Source organism: Globicephala melas, chromosome 14, assembly GCF_963455315.2.
Source record: "Globicephala melas chromosome 14, mGloMel1.2, whole genome shotgun sequence".
Lineage (NCBI taxonomy): Eukaryota > Metazoa > Chordata > Mammalia > Artiodactyla > Delphinidae > Globicephala > Globicephala melas.
The window spans coordinates 79,898,572-79,914,580 of record NC_083327.1 but is presented as its reverse complement, the minus strand read 5'-3'; the positions used below and the strand labels follow the sequence as shown (position 1 = coordinate 79,914,580).

The 16,009-nt window shown below is 51.3% G+C and overlaps 1 protein-coding gene across 3 annotated transcripts in view; it reads right to left on the bottom strand.

Moving 5' to 3' along the window:
- TMEM181 (transmembrane protein 181) overlaps window positions 1–16,009 on the bottom strand; it is a 68,463-nt gene that overhangs the window by 29,178 nt on the left and 23,276 nt on the right. For all 3 annotated transcript variants that reach the window (XM_060283554.2, XM_060283553.1, XM_060283555.1), the window contains exon 2: window positions 7,762–7,865. In XM_060283554.2, the coding sequence (XP_060139537.1) occupies window positions 7,762–7,865 (104 nt within the window). The remainder of the gene's footprint in view (window positions 1–7,761; window positions 7,866–16,009) is intronic.

Below are 16,009 nucleotides of genomic sequence, written 5' to 3'. Positions count from 1 at the left end.
GGGGTTCCACTGCTTGAGCAAATCCACACGTCCTCTGGTGCCTGAGATGCAGCTACTGATCAGGCAAACGCCTCTCTCTCCATCCCTCACAGTAAGGCCCACCAGAAGCAGTTTGCTTTCCGCTGTCGAGGCCAGCACTACTTCGCTGCGCTACCTCAAGCTGTATCAACTCTCCAGCCCCATGTCACAATTTAGCTCACAGAGATCTCGATCATCTTTCCCTTCCACACGCCATCGCACTGGCCCATTACATTGATGAGCTCATGCTGACTGGACCCACTGAGCAAAACGTAGCAGCTACTCTGCACTTACTGGTAAAACATTTGGCGTCAGAGGGTGGGAAATAAACCCAATTAAGATGCATGTGCCTTCTACCTCAGTGAAATTGCTAGGGGTCCAGTGGTGAGAGCCATGTCGAGAGATCCCTTCTGAGGTGAGAGATAAGTTGCTGTATCTGGTCCCTCCTACAACCCAAACGGAGATACAACGCCTAGTGGGCCCCTTTCGGATTTCGGAGGCAACGTGCTCCTAATCTGGGTGTGACACTCTGGCCTATCTACCTCGTGACCCGAAAAGCTGACGGTTTTGAGTGGGGCCCAGACAAGAGGAGGCTCCTCACGGGCCAGGCCACCATGGGAGCTGTTCTCCGCTCGGGTCACGTGATCCAGCAGCTCCAGTGGCGCCTGAAGCACCGACGGCAGAAAGGGACGCTGTTTGGAGCCTCTGGTCGATGAATCTCAGTGCACGCCCTTAGGGTTATGGAGCGAAGCCCCGCCGTCCTCCACAGACAACCACTCTCCTTTTGAGAAACAGCTCTTGGCCTGAAACAGACTGAAAGCTTAACCACGGACCAACAAGTCACCATGTGACCTGAGCTGCCCATCAGGGCCTGGGTGTTACCTGATCCATCAGCCACAAAGCCGGGCGGGCACAGCAGCACTGCACCATCGAATGGACGCGGTACATACGTGATCTGCCCGAGCAGGCCCTTGGATGGCTCAAGTCACATGAGGAAGTGGCCAAATGCCGCGGCCCCCACTCCCGGGACACTGCCTTCTCCTCCCAGCCCGCACCTACGGCCCCACGGGGAGCTCCCCGCGATGAGCGTGGGGAAGAGAAGACGCCCGATGTGCGGACACCGCCCCCCAGTGGACAGCTGCAGAGCCACAGCCCCTCCCTGGACACCCCTGAAGGACAAGGTGACGGAAATCCCCGCAGTGGGCAGAACCTGGAGCAACGCGCCTGGCTGCTCACGCTGCTTGGAAGGAGAAATGGCCTGATGTGCAACTGTTTACCGGTTCTTGGGCTGTGGCCACTGGTTTGCTGGATGGTCAGATACTCCGAAGGAACATGATTGGAAAACTGGTGACAAAGAAATCTGGGGAAGAGGTATGTGGCCTGACCTCTATGAATGGGCAAAAAAAGTGAAGATGTTTGTGTCCCATGTGAATGCTCGCCGAAGGGTGACCTCACCAAAGGGTGACCTCAGCAAAGGGTGACCTCAGCAGAAGAGGATCCTAATCAACACGTGGAGAGAAGATCCATTCTGTGGATCGGTATCCACCCGTCATCGCCCAGTGGGCTCGTGAACAAAGGGGCCGTGGCGGCAGGGATGGAGGTGACACGTGGGCTGGGCAATGTGGACGTCACTCACCAAGGCCGACCTGGCTACGGCCACCGCTGAGTGCCCAACCTGCCAGCAGCAGAGATCAGCACTGAGCCCAACATCACACCCTTCCCCGCGGCCATCAGCCAGCGACCCGGCGGCAGGCGGATCACACCGGACCACTTCCATCGTGGAAGGGGGCAGTGTCCTGCCCTGACTTCAACAGACACTCTCGGTAGGGATTTGGTGTCCAGCTGCGTGGAGCCAATTCTCCCATAGCCGGTATGCACAGGTCCAGGAAGCAAGGGGTGGAAACGGGCATGGCACTACTGTTACCCCAGGGGACCCACTAGCAAAATTTTTGCTTGCTGTTCCCACAGCCCGACGCTCTGCTGGCCTAGAGGTCTTAGCTCCACAGGGAGGAATGCTTCCACCTGGAGACACTGAACTGGAATTAACACTGCCACCCGGCTACCGTGGGCTCCTCATGCCTCGGAATCGACGGGCAAAGCAGGGAGTTCCTGCGCGGGCCGGGGTGACTGACCCTGACCACCACGGGGGAAGTGCACCCCTACTCCACACTGGAGGCAGGGAGGAGTACATCTAAGGAGATCGCCTAGGGCATCTCTCAGTATTACCAGGCCCTGGGATTAAGGTCAATGGAGAACTACAACAACCTAATTCAGGCAGGAATACTAATGGCCCAGACTCTTCAGGAGTGAAGGGTTGGGTCATCCCACCAGGTAAAGAACCACGACCCACTGAGGTGCTTGCTGAAGGCAAATGAAATGTGGAACAGGTCATGGAATAAGGTAGTTAGAAATAGCAGCTATGACCACCTGACTAGTTGCAGACACAAGGACTTTAACTGTCATGAATATTTCCTCCTTACTTTGTCATGAGTATGTTTGTGTGCATAAATATATATACTAAGAAAACACCTTTGTTTTCTTCCCTCTCTTATTCCCTTATCAAGTAACAGAAGCTGTATTATTGACTTTATATCACAGTATTTAAGTCACAGGATACGAAGAAGAGTAAGCATCGCTCAAGGACCCTACCTGCTCTCCTGCGGAAGGGGTAGCGAGTTTGGGGTTATATCCAGGGTAGTTGTTATCATGTCAGAAGGAACAATGACCTTGTTATTGTCTTTATTTGGAGATCAGGTATGGTTTAAGGAGATGTGCATGGATGCCAAGTTGACAGGGGGTGGATCTGTGAGGTTTACGCGCCATGGTGTGCCCAGATATCTGGTTAAACATTATTCTAATTGTGCACTGAGGGTTTCTGGATGAGATGAACATTTGAATGGGTAGCTGAGTAAAGCAGGCTTCCCTCCCCCGTGTGGGTAGGGCTCAGCCAATTCACTGAAGGCCTGAATACAGCAAAAAGGCTGAGTGAGTGAGGAAGAATTTGCTCTCCTTCCCTGACTGTCTTCAAGCTGGGACATCAGTCTTCTGCGTTTGGATGGACTTGGGCTCAGACTGGAACTTACACCACTGGCAATCCTGGGTCTCCAGCTTGCTTAATGCACATCTGGGGACTTCTCAGCGTCCATAATCACATGAGCCAATTCCTTACAATAAAACTATACACCTGAATCTATATAAACAGATCTGGTTCTGTTCCATATATACATATTGGTCTGTTTCTCTGGAGAACCTGCTAACGCTAGAGCTCTACAGAAGGAAACGGATATGGAAATCCTAACATGGTCTTTTTCATCTCAGCCTTGGTGCAACACTGTTCATTTCTGCAAGAGTGGAGAAGGTTTCATGTAATCATGATGTTGGTGCTTAAGGAAACAAGAGTGGGCTGAAGTGCTGTGAGACTGGAGACCCAGGAGAATACTAACGCCTCCCCTACCAATCTTGAAGGACAGTTGTGAAAATCAAGTAAGATAACAGAGGTGACTCATGTAACTGGGATTCCTTGGTGAATTCACAGGGAGAAAAAGAAGAGGCTGGACACAACTGCTGTTGTCACCATCCTCATCTTCATCAGCAGGATGCAAATGGCACCTAAATAACCACCCTCTCCCCCAGCTTCCTCAGCCCATTCACTACCTAAGCTTCAGTTCAGGTCAAGAAACCAGCCTTTGGAGGCACAACTGCCTCTGGGACAGGTTAAGCCCAACTGTCATTCACACTTTAATGTTAAGTGCTGTAGTTAAATAAACTACCCTCACTGAAAAAGGTATTTAGGAGGACAGGAGGAACAGCCTCAGCAGGCTCCTGGTCTCCTACCCCTGGACTGAAGAGACCTGGGTTTCTGACTTAGGTTCTCCGTTTCCCATCTCTGTGAAAGGGGGCTGGCCTGGATGATTTCAGAGGCATTTTCGAAGCTCAGATGGTGATGGGTGGCTCTTCCCCTCACACAGCACCTGCAGGCTCCCTCCTGCTCCAGGTGTCGCCACAGCAGCTTCTCGGCTCCTCAGGGGCCTTCCCCACCCCTGCTCACCACTATCTCACTCCCTCCCCAGAATCTGCTGCACTGGAACCATTTATATGGCCCGGCTCCCCAATCAGCCAGCACGTTCTGGATTCCCCAGCACCCAGGCAGGTCCTGGAACCCAACAGACTCTGCCAACACAAGGTACGTGGTCAAGGCCGCCTGGCGCCGCCAAGCTGAGTGCAGGCCCTGGCTGCTGTGCAGCGCATGACCAGGGTCACCCCTCCGTGCGCCACCCTCCATGATGGGGCCATCAGGGGATGAGAGCAAGTGGGTACAGCTGGGCCGGGCTGAATGGCACTGCACCAAGGTAACCATAAATGATAAGATGGTCAAAAACTGTTCCTCACCTCAGGGAACACTCCCAAAGTCATTCTATGAAGACACCACCACCCTGATACCAAAACCAGACAAGGACACCACCAAAAACGAAAATTACAGGCCAATATCTTTGATGAATATAGATGCAAAAAATCTCAACAAAATATTAGCAAACCAAATCCAACAACATATAAAAAAGATCATACACCATGACCAAGTGAGATTCATCCCAGGGTAACAAGGACGGTTCAACATACACAAATCAATCAATGTGATACTCCACAGCAACAAAAGACAAAAACCACATGATCATCTCAACAGATGCAGAAAAAGCATTTGATAAAATTCAACATCCATTCATGACAAAAACTCTTATCAAAGTGGGTAAAGGGGGAACCTAACTCAACATAATAAAAGTTATTTATGACAAACCCACAGCCAACATAATACTCAACAGTGAACAGCTGAAAGCCTTCCCACTAAAATCTGGAGCAAGACAAGGATGCCCACTCTCACCACCTCTATTCAACAGAGTACTGGAAGTCCTAGCCACAGCAACTGGACAAGAAAAAGAAATAAAGCGTATCCAGATTGGAAGGGAAGAGGTAAAACTGTCATTATATGCAGATAACATAATGCTATTTATAGAAAACCCCAAAGAATCCACGCAAAAACTACTAGAACTGATAAATGAATTCAGCAAGGTAGCAGGATACAAGATTAACATACAGAAATTGGTTGCATTTATTTACATTAACAATAAAAATATCAGAAAGGGAAAGTAAAAAAAAAAATCCCTCTTAAAATCACATCAAAAAAAATAAAATACAGGATTTCCCTGATGGCGCAGTGGTTAAGAATCTGCCTGCCAATACAGGGGACACGAGTTCGATCCCTGCTCCAGGAAGATCCAACATGCCGTGGAGCAACTAAGCCCATGTGCCTCAACTACAGAGCCAGCACTCTAGAGCCCTCGAGCCACAACTACTGAGCCCGCGTGCCACAACTACTGAGCCCGCGTGCCACAACTACTGAAGTCCGCACGCCTAGAGCCCGTGCTCCGCAACAAGAGAAGCCATCCCAATGAGAAGCCCGCACACCATAACGAAGAGTGGCCCCTGCTCGTCACAACTAGAGAAAGCCCACGTGCAGCAACGAAGACCCGATGCAGCCAAAAATAAAATAAAAATTAATTAATTAATTAATTAAAAAATACTCAGGAATAAACCTGACCAAGGAGGTAAAAGACTTGTACCCTGAGAGCTATAAACACTGATAAAGGAAACTGAAGATGATTTAAAGAAATGGAAAAATATCCCATGTTCTTGGATTAGGAGAATTAATATTGTTAACATGGCCATACTACTCAAAGCAATCTACTGATTTAATGCTATCCCTATCAAATTACCCATAACATTCTTCACAGAACTAGGACAAATAATCCTAAAATTTACATGGAACCATAAAAGACCCAGAATTGCCAAAGCAATCCTGAGGAAAAAGAAGAAATCTGGTGGCATAACCCTCCCAGACGTCAGACAATACTATAAAGCTACAGTAATCAAAATAACATGGTATTGGCACAAAAACAGACATATGGATCACTGGGACAGAATAAAGAGCCCCAAAATAAACCCATACACCTATGGTCAATTAATCTTTGACAAGGGAGGCAAGTACATACAATGGAGAAAAGACAGACTATTCAGCAAGCAAGTGGTGCTGGGAAAGTTGGACAGCTGCATGTAAATCAATAAAGTTAGAACACACCCTCAAATGATACACAAAAATAAACTCAAAATGCCTTAAAGACTTAAATATAAGACATGACACCATAAAACTCCTAGGAGAGAATATAGGCAAAACATTCTCTGACATAAATCGTAGCAATGTTTTCTTAGGTCAGTCTCCCAAGGCAATAGAAATAAAATCAAATATAAACAAATGAGACCTAATTAAACTTATAAGCTTTTGCACAGCAAAGGAAACCATAAACAAAATGAAAAGACAACCTATGAACTAGGAGAAAATATTTGCAAATGATGTGACTGACAAGGTTTTAATTTCCAAAATATACAAACAGTTCATACAACTCAATAACAACAACAAAAAAACCCAATCAATAAATGGGCATAAGACTTAAATAGACATTTCTCCAAAGAAGACATAGAGATGGCCAATAGGCACATGAAAAGATGCTCAACATTGCTAATTATTAGAGAAATGAATATCAAAACTACAGTGATGTGGGGCTTCCCTGGTGGCGCAGTGGTTGAGAATCTGCCTGCCAATGCAGGGGACAGGGGTTCGAGCCCTGGTCTGGGAAGATTCCACATACCATGGAGCAACTAGGCCCGTGAGCCACAGCTACTGAGCCTGTGCGTCTGGAGCCTGTGCTCCGCAACAAGAGAGGCCGCAACAGTGAGAGGCCCACGCACCGCGATGAAGAGTGGCCCCTGCTTGCCACAACTAGAGAAAGCCCTCGCACAGAAACGAAGACCCAACACACCCAGAAATAAATAAATAAATTTATAAAAAACAAACAAACAAACAAACTACAGTGATGTACCACTTCACACCAGTCAGAATGGCCATCATTTTAAAAATCTACAAATAACAAATGCTGGAGAGGGTGTGGAGAAAAGGGAACCTACACTGTTGGTGGGAATGTAAATTGGTGCAGCCACTATGGAGAACAGTACTGAGGTTTCTCAAAAACTAAAAATAGAGTTGTCCTATGATCCAGCAATCCCACTCCTATGCTTATGTCTGGACAACACTATAATTCAAAAAGATATATGTACCCCTATGTTCATAGCAGCACTATTTACAATAGCCAGGACATGGAAACAACCTAAATGTCCAATGACAGATGAATGGATAAAGAAGATGTGGAACATACATACAGTGGAATACTACTCAGCCATAAAAAGAATGAAATAATGCCATTTGCAGCTACATGGATGGACCTAGAGCTTATCATACTAAATGAAGCCAGAAAGAGAAAGACAACGACCATATGCTATCACTTATATGTGGAATCTAACATATAACAAATGAACTTACTTAAAACAGAAATGGTCGCAGACATAGAGAACAGACTTGTGGTTGCCAAGGTGGAGAGGAGGCGTGAGAGGGTTGGATTGGGAGTTTGGGATTAGCAGATGCAAACTATTACATATAAAATGGATAAACAACAAAGTCCTACTGTACAGCACAGGGAACTATATTCAGTATCCTGTAATAAACCATAATGGAGAAGGATATGAAAAAGAATATATAATATGTATAACTGAATCACTTTGCTGTACAGCGGAAACTAACACAATATTGTACATCAATTTCACTTCAATTAAAGAAACAAATGGAAAACTGCTGCTCACCTCTGATCCCGACGAAGACGGTCAGGCCGAAACAGACGAAGAAGACGACGAACACGAGGACGAAGTGGCGCTTGGAGAGCGTGTACAGCCGCATGGGCGCCAGCCTGCGGGGAGAAGCCGAGGTGAGGGGCGGCAGGGTGAGGGCCTCCCCAGCCTGCGAGCCCTCGCCTAAGAGGAGGACCTATACTCAATCCAGGTGACTCGGCTGACAAAACCACCTAAATAGCCTTAGTGACCACTGCTGGGGTGGGGGCCATTCCGGTATGTTCTGGGCCTGGCACCCCGTGCCGCAGGGGGCCAGGCAAACCCCACCCTTGTGGCAGGAGAAGGCGCTTCAAAGCCCACTCGGGGCACGTTCGCCAGGCCACAGAGCAGGGCTGAACCCCTCCACACCCCCGTTTTCAGCAGCTAGAGCAGAGTCCAGGCGCAGGGAGGACCCTAACTCCTCACACGCAGATGCCACAGTCAAGCCCAGACTGGGGGTTCCAGGCGCCCCGGAATCGTATGTCCTAGCCGGTCTTCCTGCCAGCCCCCAGCTTTGTGTTTCCTGTCCAGGGCTCCCCCCCTCACTGGCCTCACCCATCGTGGTGAGGCTCAGCCTGGCCTTCACTTGGGGTCTGCTTTTGATGCAACTCAGCACGCTGCTGAGGTTCTCTGCGAGTGACACGGATATGAAAGCGATTCAGAGGACGCGTCCTAACACCCGAGCATCGGCTCCCTCCTGTTCACCCCTACTTCTTTCTTTGGTCAGAAGACAATGGTGGTGGGGTAGGTCTCACTTCTCTTTTAGAACTCCCTACACCAGGAGCCAGGAAACAAAAGGGAAGTCTGGGAAGGACAGACATAAACGCTGGAGAGTGGCAGGTCCTCAGCGCCGCCCCTACAGGCAGCCCCAGACAGGCTGGAACGCAGGTGCAGGCCCAGCTCCGATTCCCCCGAGACAAAGGGGAGGCTGGCCCCCCACCCTGTAGCCCGCTGGGGAGGCCCAGAGCCCCGAAAGATGAGAGCCAGGGGGGTGTTCTGTCTTGCTTTGCTCCCGACGTCCTCTTCCGTGCCCAGCACTTCCTGGTCTGGGGAGCTGAGCGGGCAGGAGGAATTTCTCATGCCTGCCTCTCAGGAAGGTGACAACTGCCCCCCACCGGGAGGGGGAGAATCGGGCTCTGAACCGGAAAGGGAGGGAAGGCTGTTTGCTCTTGCGGTATCAAGTTCACGGCCGTGTGCACATGTGCACCCTCTCCCTTACACGGCCAAGGCAGCCGTCCCGAGCTGGAAACAAGCTGGGCGGCATCCCAGGGCAAAGGTGGCCCTAAGTCTCCCTGACGTGGCTTTGCTGACACTGAGTCAGCGCTCTCCTGCCAGGCCCAGGTGAGTGAACTTTCAGATGGGCATGCCCATGCTTCACTGGGTGACGGGACCAGTGAAGAAATAAAGGAACCAGTGTTTTTCCCTCTGGGACTCAGGTCTGAAGGTTGGACCACCAATGACCCCGCTGTGCGTGGGGAGCGAGAGCTCGTGAATTAAGTGGCCTAATCCCAACTCAGATTTTGGACCCTAAAGATCCTAAAAGGCCCGAAAGCCTTACGCCATTAGAGCCAGAAATCACGTCAGGGAAGAAGTCCGGCTCCTTGGATTTGCACACGGGGAGCCCGAGGTCTAGAGACAGCAGGACTCTTGCCCAAGATGCCACAGCTCTGCCCTTGGCGGTCCCGGCGCTGCGGGAAGGAAGCTCTGGGAAGCAGGACGGAAGCGAGCGGACCCCGCCCCCCACCCCACGAGGGCCTCTGTGGAAGCCGGGTGGAGTGCAGGGCTGGCACGAGGAAGGGCTCCTGTGTCGCTTCCCTGTCCCCTCGTCCCCCTCCCATGAGAGGCCTCAGCACACCCTGAAGAGGGAAGACTTCCTCGTAGCTGCGCATCTCTACGTGGAGCAACGGCGCATGAAGCTAAACAGACTGGATGCTGGGGACGTGCAAACACGGTCAGGTGTGAACAGCACTGCCCCGATGCCGACCTGAGCGCTGACAAACGTGCCACGGGTTCTGGACACCGACACGAGGGGAAGCCCCGTGAAGGGTGTGCAGAAACACTCGGTACAGTCTTGGCCACTTTTCTGTAAATCGAAAGTTGTTTAAAAAAATTACACAAAGTCATTCATGGCCCCCCCCCCCGGGCTGCTCTCGGGGTGACCCTGGGGCTCTGAGGGGCACCAAGGACTCCCCAGCAGAGGTGAAAGCACAGAACGGAGGGTTTGGAAGCAGAGGAAAACAGAATAAGAAAAGTTATATCTAAAATTTGATTTTTAAAACATTATCAACAAAACGCATTATCAATGATTTACTATAAAAGCCCAGCTACTCAGCAGGTGAGAAGGAGCGCTGAAGAAAGACGGTTCAGAAAGACGACGGCACAAGGTCAAACGCCCGCAGCACACGGACCACGCTGTGTATTTTTCCAGTTTTCTCCTCGGGAACTCAATAAAGGTCTGTCGTTTCCCCTTCCTTAAAACTTCCACTTCAATCCAATTTATTAGATACGTCCCTGCTTCGGCAATCAAGCCTCACCCAGCTGGACAAAAAAAAGACACGGAGGCAGCAAAACAAGCCCCCGCGTGAGCAGATGTCACGGCACAAGCAGCCCCGCTGACCAGGGCTCGCTGGGGACAGGGTGGGCACGGGCCTCGTTTCCCTCCGTCCCCGTCTCCCGAGCGGCAGGACACCGCCTCAGGCAGCCTCACGTCGGGGGGACGCTGCAGCCTCGGTGTCCCGGGCCGCGGGCCCGCGCCCAGACTGCAGGACCCAGCTGGCGACGCCTCCGTCTCCACCGGCCTACTCACGACGCGTCACTGGAAGCTCCGAAGCAGTTCGCCGAGAACCCAGAGGCTCCCGGCACCTCGGGGACCGCACGTGATTCCCGACAAACCACAGGCCCACACGGCTGAGCACAGTCCACAGAACTCCCGGGCGCCGTCGTGACGGCGGCAGAAGCCGCGGCGGCGAAGAGTCACGGAGAGCAGCCCGGGCCGCCCCCGCGGGCTTCGCCCGGCCCCTCACGCTCGCCGCCTGCCTCCTGGCTTCCTGCCCCGACGCCGCACCCGGCGGCTCCTCTGCCTGCTGCCCAGCCCCGCCGCCTGCTGAACAGCCCAGCCAACGTGAAGCAGCCCACAGCCGGGCGTGTCCCCGTGAGCAGACAGCCCTCACGCCCTGTGATCGGCCGCCAGCCGGAGGAGCGCCTCTGCTCAGAGGTCAGACTTTGACGCGGAAAACAGACGCGGCCGAGCACCCAGCGGGCTCCAAGCCACCCTCATCTCCTCGTCTACAGTCGCCCACCCGCTTCTGGCAACTCTCCAGCCCAGAGTCAGGACCCCACGCGGACCCTCCAACACCCGTGGACCTCCTGCTTCCTCGTTAACGGTCCTTCCGCCTCCAGGACCATCCCCAGCGTCCTGCCTGCCCCGACCCCACTCAAAACTCGTGGCTCCCAAGACACTTTCCCTTAGGAGTCCTACATCCCGTCACGGTCAATAGGTTTAAGACTGAACCCATTAAAAAACAAAATAACATAAACGAAAAACCTGCTTCCACTGCCCATTTCTGGCCTCTCCGCTTTCTCCATCCCCACCTCCAGAAACCCTGGAGTCACCTCCGACGTCCGCCTCTCATTCATCCCACACAGCCAGCCCGGAAGAGGTGATGCCTCTCTTCTCTGCACCCCCAGCACACCAGTCCCCCAGTCCAGGCCCTCATCACCTCCCACTCAGCCCCTGCAGCAGCCTTCCAGGTGCGCCTTCCTGTGCGGGTATTATGGCAGTTAACATGCTACTCCGACACAGAGAGCAACTCGACTGAGTTTAAACGCCTTCCTATGGCCTTCGAGGCCCCCAAATCCGCCCCTAAGTTCCCACCGTCCTGCATGTACCCTGCGAGAATCACTACCTCCTTAGTCAGCACAGCTGCCTTCTCAGGTAGGGACTACTAACAGCCCCATCTCACAGATGAGAAAGCTGAGGCTCAGCAAGGTAGGTGACCTGCACTAGATCTCAAAGCAGAGGCTGCATTCAAACACAGGCGTCAGACTCCAGGGCTTCGCGCTTAAATTCTATAAAGCTTCCCACCGTGGTCAAGCCTGAGTCCAGACTAGCCCATTCAGGTACTGCTCTCCTGATCTGAAACGCTCTCTCTTCTCCCTACCAAACTATCCAAATCAGACCCAGCATTCATGGCTCACCTGTGTTTCCCACCTTCTCCATGAAGCTTTCCCTCGCTTCTCCACCTCTCATGGCTGCCCAGGCCTTTAAACCACTACAACATGTGCGGCCTGCACTACATAGCTGAGTGCTTGAAAATAAAGCATCAATCTACCCACATGGACACCAGACAGACACGTGGTGCGCGTTCAGAAAACATCTATTCGACTCAACTTTTATTAGTTTTCTCCAAGGTGTTCATGTAGTTCCCTCAAATTGGTGGTGAGATGCCAGGGAGCAGGGAAAGGGCTCCCCATTTCCCCATGCAACCTGGCCAGGTCAAGCACCGCTGCCGATGCAGTCTTCTACCTAGATAACCACGGCAGGAAGACTTCCTACAAAACCCTGCCAGCTCACGATCAGTGTCTCTCTTTTTCTTCTCCTGATGGGTCCCATACATCAGTCTTCCTCTCCAGGTCCATGGATCTTTCCACACTCAGGCATCTAAAACACACTCAAAAATTCTGGTCTCTTTGGAGCCCCCATGCCCTTGGAAGACCTTTCAAATGCAATGGAACAGATTGTCGCCTTGGCACCAGCTTGTACTCTTTAGGTTCCTGCTAAATTAATCTCAATTTTCATGGGTAATTTACAATATCACAGACATATTTCCTAGAGAAACTAAAAATACATTTCTTGGAAAGCCAACGCCCAAAATTGCAGCTTTAATCCAAATCACTGTAAGCCCTGCCTTCCCTCCATGATGCATATTCATGGCCACTTCCAAGAGACGCTTCCAAAGGAGGCGAATCTCTGGAGACATCAATTCCCATGAGAGAACGGCTGGAGAACTTACTCTGCAGGGCTCTCCACAGGCGAGCACCATCTTCACCTTACTGGGGCTCCTTGGCACGATGCTGCTCTAGGCCTCTCTTCTCTACTCTCACTCCCCAGGTGACCTCATCCTGTTTCAGGCTTTAGAGACAATGCACATGCGAGCAATTCCACATTCGTATCTCAGCCCAGCTGGACTCTGGACTTACATGAAAAGCCTACTTGACAGCTCCACTTGGATACCTGGTAGGCATCTCAAGTGTGACGCATCGAAAACCAGACCCCTGACCTCCCGCTGAGGTCACACCCTTGTTCAGACGCCCTTTCCTTCACCGGCCAGCGGGAAAGCCTGTGTCCCCATCAGGGCCATCAAGCACTCCCGACAGGCCACAGCCAACATTCCTTTTCCCACTAAGCACTTCTCCCTCCCACGCAGGTCTCAGAGGAGTTAATAAAGCAGCACTAGAAAGAAACTGTAGGGGAGGCAAGCACTCGATGAGCCTCTTTATGGGCCTGGAGCAGAATGACCATGAAATGGACAGAACTCGGGTGAGCAGAGAGGGCGAGAAAATGCCTCGAGGTGCGTCTCTAAGCGATGCGGAGAGCAGGATGGGAGGAAGCCAGCACCACAACCTCTGCCTTTGACAGAGCCCCTGGGGCCAACCAGCATGTGGCCAGGCAGGAGAAAACAGCACCGGGAGCTGCAGGGGTCTCAGAATCACGTTGTGTGTTTTTTTGTTTTTTTGTTTTTGAAAACCAAAGCAAGCACTGATAGATATTCAATCTGAAGACTTCTTTCCCAGAAAAATGCCATCATGGATCTTGTCCAAGTTTGACGCATCTTTATGACACCACAGAATTACATATTCCGTCTCAGCCCCTCAAGTCACGGTGCAGCAGGCAGGTAAGACTGAAACTGCTTCGGGATTACAAACTTTGCTGTTTGCTCACCTCATACCCAGATTTCCCACTTTAGAATTAAAAAATTAGAGTCTGGGCAGTGGAAAGGGATTTTTGATCTCTCAGTCTGTTCTCAAGTTTTAGTTAGGATTTTATTTTTCTCACAATCTGTATAAAAATCATTTGTCTCCCGGGGCCCAGAGCACTGGCCTGGTGCCCGTCAGGCTGGGTTCAAATCCTGGCTCCCCCACTTCCCTGGGCAACCAGGTAACTTCTCAGGATGTCAGCATCCTCGTCTGCAAACCAGAGACAGGCAGAATGACACCCACAGGACCAGTGGGAGCACAGACGAAAAATGAAACACTTAGAACAGTGTAGTAAGCACAGAGGAAGAACTCAATTGTGTCAGTTATTAATAGTAATGGTTGTGCTTTTCCCCTGCCCCCCCTTTTTTTTAAATCTCAGTTTTCATCCAACCGATATCCCTGATGATCCACTACGTAAAATGTCCCCTCCTCTGGTTCAGAACCCAACTAACTGCAGGAAAGGGCAGGAGGGGTCAGTGTTCCCTACGCACCTACTTGGTACCCAGCCAGGTGCTTCCCTGTGAGGCAGGTATCATCAGCCCATTTTATATATGGGAAAATAGAGGCTGGGGAAAGTATACACCCACTTAGGTCCCGGTCAGCAGGAGACAGAGGTGGGATTTGAATCCACAGGGTCAGGGGTGGAAAGGAGGCCCACCACTCCCTCACTCTTTGGCACCCTCACCAAACTTTCCTTTTTAAATAACCCACCATTTAGTAGGGTTTGAGAGGGAGAAACTCTGAAAAGAACAGAATAGGAATTCTGAAATTTCAATCAACCAACTTGAATATATCACAGAAAAATTATCTTTAGTTGTTCAAAAAAGCCATTATACAAACATTCAAGGCCCAACGACCTCAAAAAGTATTTTAATGAACGATGTTCTAAGCTTCTCAAGGAACCAAGAATTCACGTGTATCCTTGCTAGGCCGCAAGCCCAGTGACTCACAGCCAGGAGCGCGTTGGTCAGGTCATCGAATACCCTTCCCACGGCAAACAGAACAAAGAAGCCGGCCACATACTGGGCAGTGTGGCCCGGTGGTTAAGAACTTGGGCTCTGGAGGCCGACTGCCTGGGCTGGAAGGCCCCTGTACCACTGACCAGCAGGGTGACCTGGGGGGAACAATGTCACCTCCCGGGGCCTCTGGTTCCTGAACTGTAAAATTCAGGAAACTGAGGGACCCCACCACCGAGGGCTGCTGTGACAACGAAGCGAGTTATGACAAGGGAGCCTTGCTAACCCTCAGTCTGGGCCAGCTGTTCCTGAGGCAGGGGAGTATATCGACCTCAAGACTGTGGGCCCTAGAGCCCACTCCCGGGCTTCCATCCTCTGTGACTTACTAGCCATGACCTGGAGAAACGCACTTGACTTCTCTGCACCCCCGTTTTCTCATCTGTAACACTGGGATAAGAGAAAGTTCTTCATGGGAAGGGTGGTTATGAGGCTTACGTGAAACGACGTACGTGAAGTGCTGCAGCAGAACCTGGCACGCGGTAAACGCCATGTCATCTTTCATTAGCTTCAGAGATCCTTCTGGCTCAGAAAATAAATTACCCGAAGGGACGCAATCCTAAACAACTCTATGGCTGCAGGAACAGGATTCTGACCCAGCTCTGCTGTCTCCTCAAGCACCAGGACGCTCAGAAGGCCTGGGCCACAGCAACCACAGCTGGACTCCACTGTGCTCATTTGTGCCACCCCTTCGCGGCTGCAGAAAAGAAATCTAAATAACACACTTCTGCACTTAAATGCACCCAGGATGACGGAGACATGTAAAACACACTCTTTAAAAACTGGCTGTAAATGCCAGGGTTTCCCTGGTGGCGCAGTGGTTGAGAGTCCGCCTGCCGGTGTAGGGGACGCGGGTTCGTGCCCCGGTCCAGGAGGATCCCACATGCCGCGGAGCAGCTGGGCCCGTGAGCCGTGGCCGCTGAGCCTGCGCGTCCGGAGCCTGTGCTCCGCAACGGGAGAGGCCACAACAGTGAGAGGCCCGCGTACCGCAAAAAAAAAAACAAAAAAACAAAAACCTGGCTGTAAATGCCAATCAAGACACACAAGAGGCAACCTGATTGAAGTTTGCAGAGAAATGCTAGTTAAGAGCGAAGAAACAAATGAACCTGAGAAATCTCGGCCACGCAGGGCCCACGCAAGAACCGCTCAAACAGGTGTTCCTGTTAGTCACATTTAGCAACTGATTGAGACACGCCCTACCCCATCCTCCCCCCACCCCCACCCCCACCGGAACT